Genomic DNA, 22,291 nt, shown 5'->3' with positions numbered 1-22,291 from the left:
ACTGAGCCCCTAAATTTGCATATAATTAAGAAAACACAAGTGTTTCAAAGCAAAAGGTATATTTCTTTGTTTTTGGATGTAACGTGGCAGGAGTCATATTCGAAGAGACAAATCGCTCCTGCGTGAGAAGGAAGAGGAATGACCCTTCTAAAAGGTTGTTTATTATCTATTTTTATAGGTAATTCTTTTTTTAAAAAAAAGTTTTAAATATCTGCCCAATTAATCAATTTTAGACATGTTTTAATCAATTGAAGTTATTCATCACTTAATGATCACTCCCTCTAATAGCAAACTATGGTGTTGAGTGCCAACAGGATTGGAGCCAAAATGGGGCCACTGAGGGAGGTATTAGCATGCTCAGGGAAACCTGTGAGATTTGCAGAACTATTAAAAAAAAAACTTTTTTAAAGACCTAAGGGGTTATTCACCCACCAAAAAAATGTTCAGTATAGTATGGGGACGGGGGAGGGAAAGCCAGGCAGGAGGGGAATGGAACAGCCTGCTTGAGGAGCCCTGAAGCAGAGCACTCCTGTTAGGAAGGAAGGTTTTGTTGCAGGTCCCACTTGTACAGACCTAATTCCCACACCTAGAAAACTAGTCTTAAGGGAAGACTAAGCTAGGCTCCTTCTCCCTCACATGCTAGTTTTTCTACGTGCAGGGATTTTAATGTGTTTTTTTTTTCTTTCCTTTTTTGAAACATGCAGTTTCCCATTTCTCAGCACTCACCTCCCCAAACTCCAAAGCACTTTCACATGCCAGATTTATGTTTGCTTTTGCACGGGGCCGGGGGGGGGGGGAACTGTTTTGGCCCTGGATGCCCGAGTTCCTCCTGGGACACCCCCCCCCCAAGGGGCTGAATGATGTCAGTGGGTGGGCCTGTCCCTCTCAAAGCCCCCCCCATGTCATCAGTTCCCAGGTCAATGCTGCTCAAAGGGCTGCCTTTCTGCATCTCCGAGCTGGAGAAAAATCATCTCTAATCAGATGGGAGAAAAGAGCTGGGATTCCCCGTTCGGCACTGCAGAAAAGGCAGCCCTTTCTGCAGCTCTGAGCTGGGGGAAACCCTGTGGGGGTGGGGCTTTGGAAAAAGGGGGCAGGGCCTGGCAAAAGCGCTGGCCAGCTGGATGGGGAACTTCCAATGGCCGTATTCAGCCCACGTGCCAGAGGTTCCCCACCCATGCTTTAGCGGTATCATTTCCACAACCTCTGTAAAGTTCCAAAGTAGCATTTATGGCTCCACTAAGGTTGAGCACAACCTTCCCCACAGCAGGCTGGGGATTATGGGAATTGTAGTCCAACACATCTGTAAGGTGCCAGGTTGGAGGGAGGCTTGTTTAGCGGATCCTGACACATCCTGAACGGTACACAGAGATTTGGTGTTATTATTCCGCTGTTCTGCGACTATATTTGGACTAGCAACTAAGAACATGGGGATTACCACACGAGTTATGTCCATTTCATTATGCGGACTCCCTGCCAAACCACTAGATGCATTCCCAAATGCCAAGACTCGTGTAAATAACAGTCGGGCCCTTGCTATGCAGGCCCAGAATCTCTACAAATAAATGAAAGAGTCACAATATAAGAGATGCAATGAGTTTTCTTCCTTCTCTGTCCACTCAACATTATGAGATCTGTGCACATACATACATACATACATACATAAATAAATAAATAAATAAATAAATAAATGCAAGACATGACCAGAGCCACAAAGGTAACCCACAAGTTACTACCAAGTAGATGAGCTAAAATGGGGCAGTGTTAGGGGGCAAGTGTAAAAAAGCCATGTGCACTTTCCCATCAGAAACTCCAAGTCAGTGACCAAGGCAAGAACTTTGACCATCCTGTAGTAAGTTAGTATAGATTAATTTCTTGGGTTCTTCTACCATCTAGTGGTACATGTCAGCATTGCTTAATGAAATGGATTAAACTTCGCTTTATGAAAAGCATACCATTTGAATAGTACGTATTTGTATTATGTTCTGAAATACTTGTAAACTGCCTTTGTTGGCTTCAAAACGGTGGTATAGAAATGCAATAAGTGAGTAAATATTTGGGCAAACACTGAAATCAACAGAATTTAGGTTTACATTTCTCGGGATTGAGCTCATAATCCAGATGCCCTTTGCAAGTGATGTTATGAAGTACCCCCAAATTCTGCTGTTCTGTGAGGATAGGGCCCATATCTGGAAGAGGACTAGGGGTTTTGGTCTTGGAGACAAGCAGAAAAGCAGGTTCCATAGGATACTGAGGCCTTGCACAAGCCAAGCGCAGCTGCAGACAACTTGAAATAGTTTACACTGATTCTTGTTTAAGCCAAAAGGAAGGGAAAATAAAGAATCAATGTCTTTTACAGCTGTGACACCCTGAAAACCCAAAGTTGTGTAAGCAAGGATGCCTACAAGACTCTTTTGTCCCCTTTGTTTAAGACCGTCATCATCAAAGTTCCCCTGGCTACCTTGCTCATCTGGCCCTGTGAAAGCCAGAAATATGCACCCAGTAACTCGCATCTTTTTCTCACATCAGGAAAGAAAGAGGAGCCCATCGTCTTCTTTCTTCCCTTAATGCCTAACACCTAGAAATCCATTTTCTAACATCCATGAACAAACTTAGAAGAAAGACTTGTTTTGATTTGATTGCTAAACCCTGAGAAGAAGGATAAAAACAGCAACCCACATTCATGGATCGGGCAGAGTGGAGGAGAAGGAAAGAGGACTCCTTCCATCCTTTCTGCTCAGAAGATCAATCTCCCCCCACCCCCAGGTTCCCTCCCATCTCCCCCTTTTTTCCCAGAGAAGGAGCTCAACAGACACTTCACATGTCAGCAGATAAGGAGAGGTAAATCTTTGCATTATCTTCTGTTTTCCTTCTAAGTGCTCCATACTCCAATCATGCCCCTTCCTCCCTTTTTCCTAATATTCCATCCCATTCCAAACTCCAAAACCCCTTGGCTTTGGAGCTCCCTGATGCTCATTTATGTCTCTCCATCCACTTCCTTCCCAAACCCATGCATTTGCTCTAACCTCCAAAGCTCTCTCACAATTCCCCCAAAGAGTCTGTTTCTCCAGTATTCAAATTATCCCAAGCTGAAACTTCTTGTTTTCTCCCACTTTCTCCCACTTCCCTCATGATCAGTTATACACACACACACACACACACACACACACCTTGCTAAGAGTTAAAACTGCTCTTTGAGGTGTTGCACTTTTATCAAACCTCTTTTAAACACACATAAGCATGTGCACGCACACAAGCACACACATGATTTTCCATGCATCCAAGTGCACCTGGCTTCCCTATTGACTTTAAATGCTTGACTTAAATTGAACAGCGTGCAATTGAACTTAAATGCCTAAACTTAAACTGAACAGCATGCAATTGAACTTAAATACCTAAACTTAAACTGAACAGCATGCAATCTTTCCAAATCAATACAGATTGAGGATGCAATCCTATGCATACTTACTTACAAATAAATCCCACTGAAAATGGTGGGGCTTCCTTCTGAGCAAAGATACAACTTTGGAGGGTACCAGTTATTGGGAAAATGGCATAAGGGGAAGGATGAATACCATCTTTATAAATTCCCTATATGGAATGACCTGATCCATGCTTCCAGAATGAGGCTGCAGACAGGCATTTAGCTATCCACTGGATTGCATGTTTATCAAAATATGCAATCCTATGCATGAATGAATGAACCTTTATTGTTCAAAGCCATAGGCCATCACAATTTCAAAAAAACAAACAGAATAAAATACAATACAAATATAAAATCAGTTTAAAAATAGTGCACAAACAAGAATTTAAATGACACATTTAAAATGACACAATCGTATGCATGTATCAAAATATGCATTGGAGACAGCGGCTAGATGGCCATAGGATATCTGGTTTTCCAGGAACCAACCTCAGAGCCCACGCTCCAAGGTCACTTCCCAGAGAATCAATCTCCCCCCACTTCCACGCTGCCTCAGACGCAGCGCGGAACAGGAGTGTGGAGTGGCCGAAACGGGGCGTTCCAGCAGGCGTTCCGGGGCAGGGAGGGTGGAAATGCCTGTATGACACATCCAATGTGTCATCCAGCAGCCTCTTCCCCCACTCCGCCATCCCGCAGCTAGACAGTCGAAATCATCTGTCTAGCCAACACTGCAGGGCAGGAGGAGCGAGGAAGGAACGATCCCCTCCATGCTTCTCCTGCCCTGATTTGGATAGGTGGTTGCCTCTGAGTTCGGAGGCAGCCGCATATCTCAATAGGATTAGAATCACAGAATCATAGAATAGTAGGGTTGGAAAGGGCCTACAAGGCCATCGAGTCCAACCCCCTGCTCAGTGCAGGAATCCAAGTCAGAGCATCCCTGACAGATGGCTGCCCAGCCTCGTATTGATTGCCTCCAGTGTGGGAGAGCCCACCACCTCCCTAGGTCATTGGTTCCATTGTCGTATTGCTCTTACAGTCAGGAGGTTTTTCCTGATGTTCAGCTGGAATCGGGCTTCCTGTCACTTGAGCCCATTATTCCGTGTCCTGCCCTCTGGGATGATCAAGAAGAGATCCTGGCCTTCTTCTCTGTGACAACCTTTCAAGTACTTGAAGAGTGCTATCATATCTCCCCTCAGTCTTCTCTTCTCAAGGCTAAACATGCCCAGTTCTTTCAGTCTCTCTTCATAGGGCTTTGTTTCCAGTCCTCTGATCATCTTTGTTGCCCTCCTCTGAACCTTCTCCAATTTGTCTGCATCCTTCTAAAAGTGTGGTGCCCAGAACTGGACACAGTTTTTTTTAATATTTTGTTTTTAAATCTTTAAAACATTAACATTTGCAAGTCAGATGGCTACCAGATTTTCAAGGTGTTACATTAACTTGCTCCTTAAATTTTATTTTACACATTCTCAAATGCTTTCATACCAAGTTTGCGCCCTAAATGTGTATTTTCAGAGGATTTTTTTAAAATTGCAGATTGATGTATAAATGAAACAAAACAGAACTATGTGTTTTTTAAAAACCATGTGAAAGTGACATGGACAGATTCACCCAGACCTGGTTAAACCCTGCTTCACAAATGCTGTAGTTCAGACCAGATGACATCACCACTACCCCGGGGTTAGGGTGCTATTTTTTCTTTTCTTTTTCTGAAAACCATAGGAGATCCTACACCTCTCCTTTGACTTGTCTGGTATGGCCCAGTCAAAGTGAGAATGCTAGTTAACCACTCTAATATTAAAGTCCTGTCAGCTTTTAAGTATCTCCTATACTTTGCGGAAAAGAATTATCTTTTGGCTAGAAAAAGCTCCAAAGTTTTCCATTGCTACACTACAATTCTAATTTTTTTTTTTAATGACTGAGATAATCCATTTCTTCTAGTTTAATAGTTTTCAAAAGGCTGTCTAATCATCTTATTCTCTTCATTCAGAAGGAACAGCTTTCAGAAAAACCAAAATGTACAATGCCCTTTAACTAACCAAAGGAGTCCATGATTGCCTTTGTGCCTAAGTGCTAGAATATCTCCATTTCTACATGACTGTAATTTTCCACAACCGCATTCAACACACTCTTCCCACATTTTTAGACTACATTCATCACAGCCTTCAGTACTCATTTTGACTATCGTGCTACCAAGACTTTGGGTGAGATCTGTTGTGATTATATTATACATCTAGATCAGGGCTACACAACTTCTGGAGGTCATTTTCATGTCCACCCAAAGCCCATTCCACAGAGTCCATACTGCACAGCCAGAAAGGGAGCCAATATCACCAGTTTGCCACCAAAATTTGAAATTTAGCAAACAAGCTAAATTTGGCCCTGCTATGGAAGCCTTTCCAGGGGGAAGTGAAGGGGGGGGGGGAATTCAATTGAAGGCCTCAGTGATCACAACAGGCAGTAGTGGGGGATATATGCGACTCATGAGATACATGTTGTCTTTATAAAATTGAGCATCAGATACAATATAGTAGTTTTTGTAAAATCGACTATCTACAAGTGATGTGGTTGCTTAGAAAAACTAATTGGCATAATTGTTTTTGTAATTTTGTTATTGTGGTGTCCTCATCAGAATATTGTGTTGTTGGGAAACTGTAGTATTGATCAGGCTGTTGGTAATTTTGGTATTGTTTATTTCATGTATAAAGATAAAAGAAAGAAAAATATATTCAAAAAAAAGAAAGAAAAACTAAATGGCATAATTGTACCATTAATGGTGCAATCCTATGGCTGCTAGACGGTGGCTAGACGGCCATAGGATTGTGCGGTTTCCAGGAACCAGCCTTGGAGCCTGTGCTCTGAGGTCAGTTCCTGGAAAACTGCCTCCCCACCCCCTCTGCCTCGGATGAGCAGCGCGAAGCGGGGCAAAAGGGGGCGTTCCCGGGGAGGGGTGTATGGAAGTGCTGATACGACGCTTCCTATGTATTGTCCGGCCTCCCCCTACCCCACTCCGAAGTCCTGTGGCTAGACAGCCGAAATCAGCCGTCTAGCCGCGAATTCAGGGTGGCTGGAGTGCAGAGGAGAAGATCCCCTCCGTGCTGCGCCCACCCTACACTGGATAGGCGATCACCTCTGAGTTTGGAGGTGGCCGTCTATCCTGATAGGATTAGTATTATAAATTCTGTAGATAACAAAAAAACTGGTTTATTGCACTGTTGTCAGGTTCTTGCATCCGGAGTGCTTCTTTTGAATTTGGTGGGCAATATGAAAAACATTTCCCACAAGGAATGTACACTGCATCTTATCAGAATTTCCTTTGTCATGCATTGAACTGAGATCCAATAAGGCAATTTTAAATCCAGGTTCTCAATCCCTGCTTTCACCTGACTACCATACTTCAGTGTGACATAAATCTGTATTGACGTTGAGATGATAGCTGTACATTTCTCTCGAGTTATCTATGTGGTGGAGCCAAGCTGATAATGATGGATCTAGAAAACTGCTTTGATAACAGATTCTTGAGAGAAGGCACTGATGTGTGCTTATCACATATTTCTCCTTCCAGTCTTGGATACAGAAGATCAACATATACCTCTTCATTTTCTTTTCTTCACTACCACTAAAACTTTGGTGAGGGCAACCTATTCCATGCTGTGTATTATAGGAAATGTCTCTTAGCTTTGAAGGGACAAAACTTATTTCAATCACTACATGAAACAACTTCTGCTAAATTTGAGGGTACCATTCCTCTTCTGCTAACCATCAACACCCCATCATCAAAACCATCTTTGTCCATTATAAATGTATCCCCCAGCTGTCAGTGGAAGCTCAGCCTCAAGGATCTAATTGGGCCCATCCAAAGAATCATAGCTGTATTGTATTGAAAAGACATGAATCATTGAAGCACTTTCACATTCTGGCTGCAAGTTTATAGAAACTTCATCTGTCTCCAATTCTTCTGTTTCAGCTGCTTTATCTTCTTCTGGATTAAGACAGGATCTAGAGCTGCCCTGCATCGATCCAGATGAATTGGATTCATTTCTGTCTTCTTGAGATAGAAGATTAAAGTGTTCAGACTGACTATAGTGGAGGCTTTGAGGAGGGGAGGGGAGGGAAGGAGGCTGGGGCAGCGACAGAAAAAGACATAAGCCAGCCGCCCTGGCCTCTTCCCCTCCCTGCCCCCAGGAACATCTCCTCTCCTCCACCTTCACACTCCGTTTACCAAGCTCGGAGAGGCAGCCGGTGGGGTTCCTTCCACACTGGCTATGAGGGCGGGCAGGGAGCACAATTTCCTGGCTCTGGGCTCAGAGCCCTGTCTTTGAGCGCAGAGCCAGAATCCAAAAAGTACTATGTCCCCCAGATGCTGTCTAGGGGACATAGGATTGCTCCCTAACCCTTTCACATCAGCATCAAGAACATATCAAAAGCCATTTGAAAGAGTGTATCTCATGCTCCAGATCAATAGGTAACACTTTAAATTTACATTTTAATAGGTAAAATTAAAATTAAGGTCCTCCTCCAAGTGCCTTTTCCAAGGGAAGCTCAGAAGGCAGCAGTGAGGGAGAGGGCCTTCTCAGTGGTAGCCCCCCATCTGTTGGATGAGCTCCCCGATGAGGTCTACCTGGTGCCAACATTGTTCTCTTTTCAGTGCCAGGTTAAGGCCCATCTCTTTTCCCAGGCATTTGGCAGTACATGATGAACTTAATTGGTCCTGGATGTGTCTTTAATTATGACTGACCATTCAAAGTTGTTTTTAGTTATATGTTGCTTGTATATACTGTCTGTGTGCTTTTGTGTAAATGGTTTTAAAACTTTTTATATTGTATTTTAATGTTTTTTATCTGTAAACTGCCCAGAGCGCTTCAGCTATGGGGCAGTATAGAAATGTAATAAAATAAAATAATAAATAAATACTGTGGCCAGTAGAATCTAAAGTTCTGTTTTCAAAGGTTACAAAAACAAAGTTGCAGAACTTGTTTATTAAAGTCATTTATTAAAACAAAATGAAAGGTAGTGATTGAAAGATATAAACTCATATGTAATCATAAATAAGGTATTTAGTACAGATAATAGAAATGTTTATTGAAATAGTAATTTACAAACCTATGTGTTAATATGGCCTGGATCCAAATAGCGGGAGCCACCCAGTTTCCACAATCTACTTAGAAGATAGAAACTAGACGAAAAAGAAAATTTCCCATCATACTTACTTACAAGTTTGTTTATTTATTTATTTTATTATTAAATTTCTTAATCGCCCATCTGGCCAGTCATCCGGCCACTCTGGGTGATGTACAATAATACAAACAGTTTTAAAACAATAAAAGTACACATTAAAATATCATTTTCTAAAATTTCCCTAACCCTCCCCAAATGCCTGCCTGAACAACCACGTTTTCAATGTGTGGCGGAAGCTCATTAAAGAGGAGGCATGGTGGAGTTCCCTAGGGAGGGAATTCCACAGAGTGGGGGCCACCACAGAGAAGGCCCTCTCCCTTGTCCTTACCAGCCTAGCTGTCCTGGCTGATGGGACAGAGAGAAGGCCATCTGAGGCTGATCTTGTTGAGAGGCCTGTCTGGTGTTGCTGGAGGCACTCCTTCAGCTAGGCTGGCCTGGAACCGTATAGGGTTTTAAAGGTCAAAGCCAACACCTTGAATTTGGCCCGGAAAACAACTGGTAGCCAATGCAACTCCTTCAGCACCGGAGTGATGTGATTATGCCGGCAGCTGCCTTTAATCAGGCAAGCCTCTGTGTTCCACACTAGCTGCAGCTTCCGAACTGTCTTCAAGGGTAACCCCACGAAGAGCGCATTACAGTAGTCTAAACGAGAGGAGACCAGGGCATGTACTACCAATGGGAGCAGATGGTCGGGAAGGAAGGGGCGCAGCCGCCATATCAGATGGAGTTGGTACAGCGCTGTCCAGCTCACAGCTGACACCTGAGCCTCCATGGACAGCTGGTAGTCTAAAATGACCCCAGGCTGTGGATCTGGTCTATCAAGAATAGCCGTACCCCATTCAACACCAGGTCAACATCCCCCAACCTCCTCTTGTCTCCCACCAAATGTACCTCGGTCTTGTCAGGGTTCAGCTTCAGCTTATTCCTCCCCATCCAGCCACTCACCATCTCCAGACATTTGGACAGGGATTCTACGGCCAACCTTGGTGAAGATTTGAACAAGAGGTAGAGCTGCGTGTCATCCCCATATTGATGACACCGCACCCCATGCCTCCTCATGATAGCCCCCAGCGGCTTCACTAGGAAATCCTGTTGAAAACAGTGGGACTTCCACAGCAGCATCAGAATTAGGGGACATAGTCATCATAGTCAAAAAGAGATACAAATAACCTTGCTGATGCATCATTAACTGTATCTCCTGAAACAAAGCTTCTTTGATGGCCTGGTCAGTTCTCCAAGTCATGGTTTTATCTTTGGCTCACTCTACAAGACATACCAGTGCTTTCTGCGATCTAGAGTTTTTTGGCCAGACATGGACTCTTGGTCTTCCCCTTCCACTGTATCCGAAAGATCAGGATTATCGCTGTTGCCACTCAGAGGAGTCTGCCAACGTTGGGCTCGCCATGCTTGCTCTTCCTCTGTTTTGACTTTAGAAACACTCAGCTTAGAGAGTATTTTGCATAACTGCTCAATTTGCTCATCCACAGACTTCCCTCACTTGGCCCTGTCCTCCAAGCACATCTCTTTCTCCAAAGTCTTCTGGGGCACCGGCGGAGACCAGCTGCTATCCTTGGGGCTCCCTCCTTCCAGCAAGGCATGGTGGAGGGGAGGCTCACATCTTCTCATGTTGCTCTCCAGGGAGCAAGACTTTAAGGCTACTCTGGCCACCTTGCACAGTTTGTGCTGCTGCAGGCCTGCTGGAGGCCCCACCTCTCCTGCAGAACACCAACCACTCACTTTCCCTTCCGGAAGCACATACACAGACTCCTTTAACTTGGCCCTGTCCTCCAAGCACATATCTTTTTCCAAAGCTTTCTGGGGCACCGGCTGAGACCAGCTGCTGTCCTTGGAGATCCCTCCTTCCAGCAAAGTCTGGCGGAGGGTAGACTCATGTCTTCTCAAGTCGCTCTCCAGCAAGCAGGACTTTGAGGCTACTCTGGCACTGCTGCCCAGGGTTTGCGTCTGCAGCTGGGAGGAGGCCTGCATAGTTCTCCACGGGGAGCCAGGCGAAGAAGGCTCCCCCTCGAAATGCTCCAGGATATACTGCAGGAAGAGGCTTCGCTCCAGCTCCAGCTCAGACTTTAGGTAGTGGATGCGGGGCGCCTGGGCACTGTCCACCTCCCAGCGGAGCTTGCCCAAGACCTCCTGGACTTTGGTGTGGCGTTCGATGCTCAGCCCGGTGGTCCCCTCCGTGCTCCACCTGCACTGCATTGGACAATTGGCCGCCTCCAAGTTTGGAGGTGGCCGACTGTCCCTGTAGGATTGCGGCCTTAGGTATAATCGATTAAACAAGACAACCCCTCCCTGCAGGTTTACAGCCTAAAAAGGCTCTACACACAAGGAAAAAGAAATGGGAGGAAAGCAGGGCTGGTGGAATGGCCCTGCTCTCCTGCTCATCTCCCTCCATACAACCTGCTGGAATGGCTGCTGGTGGTGACAGCTTGAGGGAGAAGGAGCCTTCATGAGGGAGGTCTAGGGTGGCCACTTAAGAATCGCCAAAAAATGAGGATATGTATCACCAAAAAGGAGGACAAAAGATGACATGGATTTGCACATGCTAGTTCATATGCACAGATGCAATTTGATAAATGATTACAATAATTTAAATGTACGTCTAGTACATTTCACCATAGCATACAAGACTGACCAGGGGACCTGTGTGTCTTGCTCAGGGCGCTGTCCAGATGCTGTTGATGGGTGACTTCAAGGCTCAGCCCTTCTTTCTGCTGGTTCTTTAAGATCTTTGAACTGGGGAGCCCTTCAGACAGAAGATGCCTTCAAAATAGAGGGCAGTCCTCCAGCAGCCCTTCAAAAATAGAGGACTGTCCTCTGTTAAAGAAGAGACATGCCCACCCACTCAGTGCAGACATGAAGTGAGTTCCACAGATTAGAAAGTCATCGTGGCTGTGGCGTGGTGGGACTGTGAAGACCTGGGTTCAAATCCCCACACAGCCAGGACAGTGACGACCTGGGTTCAAATCTCCACATAGCCAGGACTGTGGCGACCTGGGTTCAAAGCCCCACACAGCCAGGACAGTGACGACCTGGGTTCAAATCTCCACATAGCCAGGACTGTGGCGACCTGGGTTCAAAGCCCCACACAGCCAGGACTGTGGCGACCTGGGTTCAAAGCCCCACACAGCCAGGACTGTGGCGACCTGGATTCAAATCTCCACATAGCCAGGACTGTGGCGACCTGGGTTCAAAGCCCCACACAGCCAGGACTGTGGCAACCTGGGTTCAAAGCCCCACACAGCCAGGACTGTGGCGACCTGGGTTCAAAGCCCCACACAGCCAGGACTGTGGCGACCTGGGTTCAAATCTCCACATAGCCAGGACTGTGGCGACCTGGGTTCAAAGCCCCACACAGCCAGGACTGTGGCGACCTGGGTTCAAAGTCCCACACAGCCAGGACTGTGGCGACCTGGGTTCAAATCTCCACATAGCCAGGACTGTGGCGACCTGGGTTCAAAGCCCCACACAGCCAGGACTGTGGCGACCTGGGTTAAAGTTTATTTATTTATTTATTATTAAATTTATTAATCCCCCATCTGGCAGGTCACCCAGCCACTCTAGGCAATGTACAGCATACAATAAAACAGTTTAAAACAATAAAATTCTACAATAAAAACGTTTTCTAAAATACCCTAACCCACCCCAAATGCCTGCCTGAACAACCACGCTTTTAATGCACGATGGAAGCTCATTAAAGAGGGGGCATGACGGAGTTCCCTAGGGAGGAAGTTCCACAGAGTGGGGGCCACCACAGAAAAAGCCCCACACAGCCAGGACTGTGAAGACCTGGGTTCAAAGCCCCACACAGCCGGGACTGTGACGACCTGGGTTCAAAGCCCCACACAGCCGGGACTGTGACGACCTGGGTTCAAAGCCCCACACAGCCAAGATGCTCACTGGGTTCAAATCCCCACACAGCCAGGACCTTGAGCTAGTCAGAATTAGAGCCTAAATTACCTCACACAGTTATTGTGAGGATAAAAAGGAGGGGAAGAGGAAAATGAGTCAATCATCCTGAGCTCCTTGGAGGAAAGGCAGAATCAAAATGTAATAATAAAAATAAATAAAATAGATGCCACCACTCCTGGACCCCTAAAAAGGGTGCCCATCCGAACCAGAAGAACTTGAGCCCTGGTCTGCACCTGCAGCACCACGAGATGGTAGAATTTGGAGCTGGCAGAGAGAATTGTCCCATTTCAGACGGCGGGTTGGGGAAGCCGTGTGCTGCAAGGCCTCCTTCAACAGGCAGCGATCCTAGCAGCCATGGGGAAATACTTCCCAAGCAAGCTTTCCATGGGCTCCCTGTCACATATAAACACACATTATTACACCGGTTAACACAAGAGGCGCCCTGCTGCATCCCCTCATCCAACATTCGGTTCGCGGAGTAGCCAACCAGATGCCACGGGGAGCCCGCAAGCGGACATGGAGGCAATGGTACCCTCCCGCTTGTGTTCCCCAGCAACTGGTACCGAGGGACACACTGCCTCAGATACTGCAGGTGATGTGCACCGTCATAACTAGTTGCCACTGATAGCCATATCCTTTTATGAATCTCTCTATTCCCCTTTTACAGCAGAGTCCCTTCGCGTGCCATTTGTAGTCACAGGTGTGTGACTCGGTCGCCGTTTGGAGGAGACACTCCTGCAGTTCCTGGCTGAAAACACGGAGAAACTCACTTTTCTCACGCACGGAGAAAAGCAAAACAGCATGGGGGAGAGATGTGATGATAGTGGGGGAGTGGCAGGGCTGCCAGGGAGAGCCCTGCTGCATCAGACCAGCCCCCAGACCCAAAAATGTTCCCCACCCCTGCCCTAAGGGGGAAAAAAGTTACGATTCTATGAGCTCAAGCGTGCCTGGTACCCATGCAAAGCTTGTCATCTAAAACTGAGAGACAGCTTGGCTCACTTCTTTATACTCCATATATTCTAGAGCTTTGTTGTTGTTGTTCAGTCGTTCAGTCGTGTCCAACTCTTCGTGACTCCATGGACCATAGCACGCCAGGCCTTCCTGTCCTCCGCTCTCTCCCGGAGTGTGCTCAAGTCCATATTCATTGCATCGGTGATGCTATCTAGCCATCTCATCCTCTGCCCTCCCCTTCTCCTTTTGCCTTCAATCTTTCCCAGCATCAGGGTCTTTTCCAGGGAGTTTTCTCTTCGCATTAGGTGGCCAAAATATTTGAGCTTCAGCTTCAGTATCTGTCCTTCCAATGAGCAGTCAGGCTTGATTTCCTTTAGGATTGACTTAGCTCTCGTTGAAAGTAGGCGCTGCAGAGCCCTCTCTGGAATTAAGTCCTGTAGTCCCACACCACCATCCCATATCCCAGATCTCTGAGGTTTGGCTGGGGTTAGTCACTGGAGAGGGATAATGCATTCTGCATGATCAGAAAGGCACCTCCAGCCTTATTTTTTTTTACTTAGAATCATACAATCATAGGGTTGGAGGAGGCCTACAAGACCATCAAGTCCAACCCCCTCCTCAATGCAGAAAGCCTGATTCCCAGGCCATCTCCCATCCAAGTACTAACCAGGGCTGACCCTGCTTAGCTTCAGATGTTCCTGCCAACTTCCAAGGTGTAACACTGCAGACAAGGTATATGCTAGCTAAAGTTACATTGTTATTTATTTATTTATTTATTTATTTATTTATTTACAATATTTGTATACCGCTCCATATCTAAACCAATTCCGGAGCAGTGAACAACAAGAGAAAGAATGAACAAAAGATAAAAAGAAGAAACATGATATGAAGATTATTCTTTAAAAAAACCAGAGTGCCGTTAAAACTGAGGCTGGTTAACCAAGGAAGGCTTCCTGGAAAAGAGATGTTTTCAGGAGGCGCCAAAAACTACCCAGTGTTGGCGCCTGCCTGACCTCCAGAGGCAGGGAGTTCCACAGGATGGGAGCCACCACACTGAAGGCTCTTTACCTGGTGGACTGCACTTGGACCATAGGGCCATGTGGAACCACCAGGAGCAGGCCCTCCGATGACCTCAGTGACTAGGCGGGTGGGTAAGGGAGACGCCACTCTCTCAGGTGTCCTGGTCCCAAGTTGTTTAGGGCTTTGTACGCTAGTTCCCCTGTGCATGCACCGAGTCATTGCTGACTCCTAGAGGGACGCCGCTTTCACTGGCGTTTTCATGGCAGACTGTAGCGGGGTGGTTTGCCATTGCCTTCCCCAGTCGTGACTACCTTTCCCCCAGCAAGCTGGGTACTCATTTTACCGACCTCGGAAGGATGGAAGGCTGAGTCAACCTGAGCCGGCTACCTGGGACCCAGCTTCTGCTGGGATCGAACTCAAGTCGTGGGGAGAGTTTCAGTTGCAGTACCGCCACCTACCACTCTGCGCCACACGAGGCTCTTTTGTACGCTAGTACTACAACCTTAAACCTGGCCCGGTAGCAAATAGGCAGCCAGTGCAGTTCCCTCAGCAAAGGAGTTGCATGCTGAAAAGGGGCAGCTCCTGACAACAGCTGAGCTGCTGCGTTCTGCACTTGCTCCAGCTTCCGGAGCAGCCTTAAGGGCAGCCCCACATAGAGCGCATTGCAGTCATCCGGTCTTGAGGTTACTAGTGCCTATACCACTGTGGCCAAGCTATCCCTGTCCAGGGGAGGCCGTAGCTGGCGAATCAGCCGAAGCTGGTAAAAGGCACTCCGAGCAGCCATGGCCATTTGGCCTTCTAGTGGCAGTGATGGATCTAGGAGTACCCAAACTACAGACCTGATCTTTCAGAGGAAGTGCAACCCCGTCCAGAACAGGCAATGAGCCTATCTCCTGGACTCAGGAACCACTCACCCAAGGTCTTCCGTCTCGCTAGGATTCAGTTTATTGGCCCTCATCTAGCGCATTACTGCATCTAGGCACTGATTCTACATAGAATATCAATGGCTTCAAACTCCTATGCCAGGTGCAGAGTAAGAAAATGCAGCTGTCATCCATCTATACACAGCAAACTGGGGTGGCATAGAAGAGTGCCTGATAAGAAATGTTCTGCTTTGTAGAATATACTGTATCTATATATAAATATATTTAAAAGCTCAGACTTCCTCACTTAAGACTGCAATCCTATGTACTTTCTTTTAAGTAAACCCCACTGAACTCTGTGGAATGTGCTTATTTATTTCAGTTTACATCCCACCTTTCTACATATGGTACTCAAGCTGGGTACCAACAATACAATAAGGGAGCAATCAACATTAAAAAAAACTAAGACCATGGCATCTGGCCCCATCACTTCCTGGCATATAGAAGGGGAAGAAATGGAAGCAGTGACACATTTTATGTTCTTGGGCTCCAAGATCACCGCAGATGGTGACTGTAGCCATGAAATTAAAAGACGCTTGCTCCTTGGGAGGAAAACTATGGCAAACCTAGACAGCATAGTAAGAAGCAGAGACATCACCTTGCTGACAAAGGTCCGTCTAATCAAAGCTATGGTTTTCCCAGTAGCAACATACGGCTGTGAGAGCTGGACTATAAGGAAGGCTGAGTGCCAAAGAATTGATGCTTTCCAACTGTGGTACTGGAAAAGACTCTTACGGGTCTCCTGGACTGCAAGGAGGTCAAATCATTGAATACTAAAGGAAATCAATCCTGAATGCTCATTGGAAGGACAGATACTGAAGCTGAAGCTCAAATATTTTGGCCACCTAATGTGAAGAGAAAACTCCCTGGAAAAGACCCTGATGCTGGGAAAGATTGAAGGCAAAAGGAGAAGGGGAGGGCAGAGGATGAGATGGCTAGATCGCATCACCGATGCAATGAATATGAACTTGAGCACACTCTGGGAGAGAGTGGAGGACAGGAAGGCCTGGCGTGCTATGGTCCATGGGGTCACGAAGAGTCGGACACAACTTAACGACTGAACAACAACCACCTATGGGGATAGTCGCCTCTGAGTTCAGAGGAGACTACTACCTATCCAATGCACGGCAGGAGGACCGTGGAGGGGATCGTTTCCTCTGCACCCCAGCCGCTCTGCGTTCACGGCTAGATGGCCGATTTCAGCTGTCTAGCCGCGGGACATCGGAGTACATAGGAAGTGTCGTACCAGTACTTCTACACTCCCCGCCCCCGGGAACACCCCCTTTTGCCCTGTTCCACGCTGCTCTTACGAGTGCAGAGCGTGAGGCTGACCTACGAGGTGGCGGGGGAGGGAGTGAGGAGGCAGTTCTCTGAAAACCAACCTTGGAGTGGGCTCGGAGGTCGGTTCCCAGAAAACGACCAATCCTATGGCCGTCTCCTGCTGTCTAGAGCCCATAGGATTGCACAGTTATAGACACACATACAATAAAAGAGAATAGCATATAAAACCAATGAATGATTAGAAAGTCACATTAAAATATGTTTAAGACAAGCTGCAACTTTTGTTAAAAAGCATGCATTGTTGCAGGCTGCACAATGCCTCCCTCCAGTTAACATATTTGTGGTTTCTTTCTCATCGGTTCATAATCTGCTTTACATTCTGGTGTCATCCAAACCACTTTTGCTTGAAATCCTTTTCTTTCCCTATCCAGATATCCTGGTCTTAGGAAATTCAGTTATTTTCTATTCGTATGTTTAAATGTAAATTAATTAAAATGTATCCAGCAGAGGGCACCACTTCCAGTTAGTCACAAGGCAATTCTCTGCTTTTAAATACAAAACTCCAAAGAAACCAAGAAACAGTTGAATCTGTTATCTAAGTTGTGGCAAAACACATTTCCTGGTTACTTGAATTCACACTCTTTTCCCTGTACCTGCCCCATCACTTTACGTGAGTTCTGATGAAAAATGCGAATGTGTCTGAACAGCTTGGGATAACCTCCACGCTACTCTTAAAATAAGTATGTTTAAAAAATGAATTTCAAATAGATTAAAGGGGAATGTTAATAACACAGGTTGTCTAGGTGTTGTACAGTTTAAAAAAGACAACACAGGCTCTGTCTGCAGACTTACAATCTGACTGACATGATACAAAATAGAAAAAATGGTTGATTGACTTCCATGCTGAACATTAGTGGCCCAAATGTTACCAAGCATAAAAAACAGTGCCACATTTGAATCCAAAAGAAAGGGTTCCACAGGTCACATTTATAAAACAACAACACTCCTAGCCCACAGGCTCAATCCAAGCAAAGACATGGATACAAAAAAACTGAATTAGAAATTTTCAAACAGGACTGCAGGAGCCCTGCTTTGTGTATGGCAGGAGAAAGGAACAAGGTGGCTTTTCAAGCTATTTTTATTTTACTATTTATAGCCCTCACTGCATGTGACACTTTACAGTAGTAAAAACGAGAAGGTGGCCTCTGCCCCGAGGAACATAATGATCGAGCCTCTAAGGAACCTATGAAGCTACTTTACAGTGCAGTCCTATGCATGTCTGCTTAGAGATACATTCTACTGAGTTCAATGGGGTTCCCCCTCAGCTAAGTGTGTGCTCACAAATCAGTCCTACTGTGTTCAGTGGTGTTTTTACAGACCTGCTATTTCTAGCTTATTCTAGGCTACAATCTTGTTTATCTGAGAGTAAGCCAAGGGAACTCAACTGGGACTTACTTTTGAGAAGACCTGTTTGAAGATTGGTATGTTTTAGTTTCCTCGTAAGCTGCCTTGAGTCTTTCTTGAGAAAGGTGTCTAAGAAAATGAAATAGTAATACTACTACTACTAAGAATAAAAAAGGTAAACGTGTCCCCAACCAGTCGTGTCTGACTCTAGGGTGTGGTGCTCATCTCCATTTCTAAGCTGAAGAGCCAGCGCTGTCCGAAGACGCTTTTGTGGTCATGTGGCCGGCGTGACTGAACACCGAGGTGTACGGAGCACTGTTACCTTTCCCGCCGAGGCAGTACCTATTTATCTACTTGCAATTTCTTGCTTTCGAACTGCAAGGTTGGCAGAAGCTGGGACTGAAGACAGGAGCTCACTCCGTCATGTAGCACTCGGGTCTTGAACTGCTGTTGACCTTCCGGTCAGCAATTCAGCGTCTTAACCACTAAGCCACCGCGGCCCTACTACTAATAATGAGATGCAAATGATTGCACTGTGAGGTGGCTTCGTATGTTCCTAGTAGATGTACAGACTGCGTAAAATCCACTCCGTCTGTGTTTCGTGGATTGTCAAGCAGCTTTCATTCCATCGTCCGCTCACAGACGGATGCGAGTATTTTTTTCGTCATGTAGAAAAATATGCAAACTATTACGTAAATATTTACATAAGTATTTACATAATTTACTGCAGTACATAATATTTAGTGTATTGTCCCCCATTCCATTCAACATTTCCTCAGCAGAAACTTGCGTATCTTTCTACAGATTAATATGCGTAAATTTCAGGAAAGTAAAAAAATCATCCGAAAGTCTACAGACTCCACACGGCCTGAGGGGGACACTCTACAGCAGATTCCACAGGTCGGATTCTTAGAAATCCAAGTTCATTGTAATCCATCTCAAATTTCTCCAGCATCCCTAGTTCCTAGAGGCTTTCAAAGTTCTGGTTTTAACTTATAAAGCCATACACGGCTTGGAACCCCAGTACCTCCATGAAGGGGCCACCTCTCCCCCTATGAAGCTACCCAGACCCTGAGGTTAGCTTCAAAGGACCTTCTGTGCGTGTGTCGGGTCAAGAGAAGCTCAGGGCATGATAGTTCAGGAAGAGGCCTTTTCTGTGATGGCCCCAGGGTTCTGGAATGCTCTCCCTAAGCAAGATTTAAATACATAAAAATTACTCTCAGGCATGTGCAGCCTCAGTTTCTCCCTTTTCCTCAAAAGAGCTTAGAAACCATCCTTCCCTTCCAAGGAGGAATCAAGTAAGGCATGTCTGTAGTCAGGAGCATCCAGTCGTCCACTTGGGTCATTTTGAGTCTCTGGCCTTATGTGGGAACCCACCCACCCTTGGACTTAGTGGTCTTACCGGCGGGGGATACATTTACTAATGCATTACATTTTTAAACTGCCCAGTTCTCTAGGCAGAATACCAGTAAATTAAAACCACACAACAGAAGATTAAACAAAATGAATAAAAACGATAAAATCTATTTATTTATTTACAATATTTATATACCACTCCACATCAGATTTCAGAGTGGTGAACAATGAAGATAAAAGAATAAAAACACCCAATTTAGAGAGCAATACTATGGCCGCTAGTCAGTGACTAGATGGCCATAGGACACCTTGTTTTCTGGGAAACGACCTCGGAGCCCGCACTCCAAGGTCAGTTCCCGGAGAACCGACCTTGCCCTCCTTCCGCGCTGCCTGTGAGGCAGCGCGGAGGAGCCCTGTCCTCTGCACTCGCAAGACGAGCGCAGAACAGCCGAAACGGGGCGTGCCAGGGGGTGTTCCAGGGTGGGGAGGACACGTGTCCTCCAGCAGCCTCTTTCCTCGCTCCACCATCCCATGGCTAGACAGCTGGAACCGTCTGTCTAGCCGAAAATGCAGGGCAGGAGGAGCACAGAGGGAACAATAACCCTGTGCTTCTCCTGCTCTGCATTGGATAGGCGGTTGCCTCCGAGTCCGGGGGCGGCCGCCCATCCCCGCAGGATCGCGCCGGCCTCCGAGTCCAGGGGCGGCCGCCCATCCCCGCAGGATTGTGCCGGCCTCGAGTCCGGGGGTGGCCGCCCACCCCCGCAGGGTCGCGCCGGCCTCCGAGTCCGGGGGCGGCCGCCCACCCCCGCAGGGTCGCGCTGGCCTCTGATTCCGGGGGCGGCCGCCCATCCCCGCAGGATCGCGCCGGCCTCGAGTCCGGGGGCGGCCGCCCATCCCCGCAGGATTGCGCCGGCCTCGAGTCCGGGGGCGGCCGCCCATCCCCGCAGGATCGCGCCGGCCTCCGAGTCCAGGGGCGGCCGCCCATCCCCGCAGGATCGCGCCGGCCTCGAGTCCGGGGGCGGCCGCCCACCCCCGCAGGGTCGCGCCCTACGACAGTCGCAGCGTTTTTTAAAAAAAGGCAAATTCCAAATAATGGATAATAATAAGCTGCGATATTTTATTATTGCATTTGCACCGCTACATTACTCTGACTGTTCCCTGGAAAGCCATACAGAAACCGTGTACCAGTAGTAGTAGTAATAATAGTAATAATAATAATAATAATAATAATAATATAACCAGGGCGTAGCATGGAACGGAGGCCTTCCTTAGGGCAGCGCCACCGAAATGAGGGGACGCGGCTGAGCCCTGGCGCGCCTTCGCCCCGTTCCGCTCCACAGGTCTACTCTAAGTAGGGCCGACGCCGGCTGCTGCCCCAGCGGCGCGGCCCTGCGCGGGGGGCGCGGCCCTGCCCACAGCCCTGCCCGGAGGGGCCCCTTCGCCTCTTCCCGGGCCCGCCGCGCGGCCCCCTCGCAGCCGCGGGCCCGCGCGGGGGGGGAGGGGAGGGAGGGGAGGGAGGCGGCGGCGAGGCGGCGCCTCCGCCCGCCGAGCGCCGGCCTCAGGAAGCGCCGCGGCTATGTAGCCGCCTCGTCCGCAGCCGCCGCCGCCATGCATTGTGGGGCAGCGGCAGCAGATCCAAGATGGCGGCCAGCAGGAGGCTGATGAAGGTAACATCCAGGCTCGCCGCCGGGCAGGGCCGCGGGGGGCGGCCGGGCGAGGCAGGGCCGCGCCGCGGGGGAGCGCGCCCATGCCCGCCTCGGGGGTCTCGCCCCGCGGCGGCGAGGAGGCCCGGCCCTCCTGGGCCCCGGCCGCGGCGGCGCGCTTCCGCTCGGCTTTCGGGGCGGCCCCGCCGCCGGCGCCTGAGGGAAATAGGCCGCGGCGGCGGCGCCGGGCGGCCTCCCTGCCGGCTCCCGCCCTCGCGAGCGCGGAGCCCCTCTGAAGGGCGCCCCCGGGGCCCGGCCGGGGCGCGAGGCGCGCCCTCCGCCCTGCCCCGAGAAGGGGGCCCGCCGTGACTAAGCAAAGGCGGAGGGCGGGCCGGGGGCGGCCGGCTCAGCCTTTTGACCCGCGGCGTGCGTGGGGTGGGGTGGGGTGGGGTGGGGATGAATGTCCCGCAATTGGGGAGGGGGTCCCCGCCCGCCCCTTCAGCCGCTCGCCCGCCCCCGCAGGGCCATGAGGAAGAGGGCGAGTCAGGCCCCCGGCTCGAATGGGCGGAGTGTTGTCGGGAGCGGGTGGGTGGCGGCGGCTTCCGACGCTACGAAAGAGACTCTTTCGAAGTCGGCCCTTTGTGGAACTGAGAATTAAACGGAGCCGGTGGGAGCGGGGTGGCCAGGTGGGTCGGTCTCCGCCCGTTCTCGGGAAGACCCTTCATCAAAATCGTAATAATCCTCTTTTGATGTTCATCTTCCCTTTCAAGAAGTGGGCGCTTTCAGTGAGCTGAAAATTGGGTTCAAAAGTCACTTCAGGCGCGATGGCCTGCTTCTTTTCTCTCCCCGCACTCCTTCAAAGCTTTTCTGGTCTTCTAAAGTTGCTTCTCCAGATGCAGGAAGCCGGCAACAGGATTGCAGTGATTGCTTTTATTAAGTTCTGGGATTATCTAAGGAGTCAGATCCACTGGAACTCATTCACAGGGTAGGCAACAAAGAGTCTCATGGGACCGTAAAAGCACGAGCCACAATAATAGCGCAGATATATAGATGTTTACTCAGATGTAAGCCCTACTGCATTCAGTAGGGCTTACTCTGTTAAGTGTATTTTGGATTGCAGCGTAAATCTGTTAGGGTGGGAATGCTGGGAGTTGTAGGACTTTTTCTGCCTAAACTTTCATAGGATTGCACCC

General features: G+C 48.1%; 1 protein-coding gene across 2 annotated transcripts in view; it reads left to right on the top strand.

Annotated features, from left to right (window-relative positions):
• The first annotated feature begins 21,067 nt into the window (after positions 1-21,067).
• UBE2L3 (ubiquitin conjugating enzyme E2 L3) overlaps positions 21,068-22,291 on the top strand; it is a 32,791-nt gene continuing 31,567 nt past the window's right edge. The window contains exons 1-2 of one of the 2 annotated variants that reach the window (XM_084819613.1): positions 21,068-21,122; positions 21,869-22,083. Coding sequence is in view for 1 of the 2 variants with exons in the window: in XM_084819612.1 (XP_084675738.1) it covers positions 21,096-21,122 (27 nt within the window). In the remaining variant the exon portion in view is untranslated. The remainder of the gene's footprint in view (positions 21,123-21,868; positions 22,084-22,291) is intronic. The other variant, XM_084819612.1, reaches the window with a different exon arrangement.

This window comes from Heloderma suspectum, chromosome 13 (genome assembly GCF_057233095.1).
Source record: "Heloderma suspectum isolate Gila_16-S chromosome 13, 16-S_ref, whole genome shotgun sequence".
Lineage (NCBI taxonomy): Eukaryota > Metazoa > Chordata > Lepidosauria > Squamata > Helodermatidae > Heloderma > Heloderma suspectum.
The sequence above is the reverse complement of the archived record's forward strand: the minus strand, read 5'-3'. Positions and strand labels throughout refer to the sequence as shown.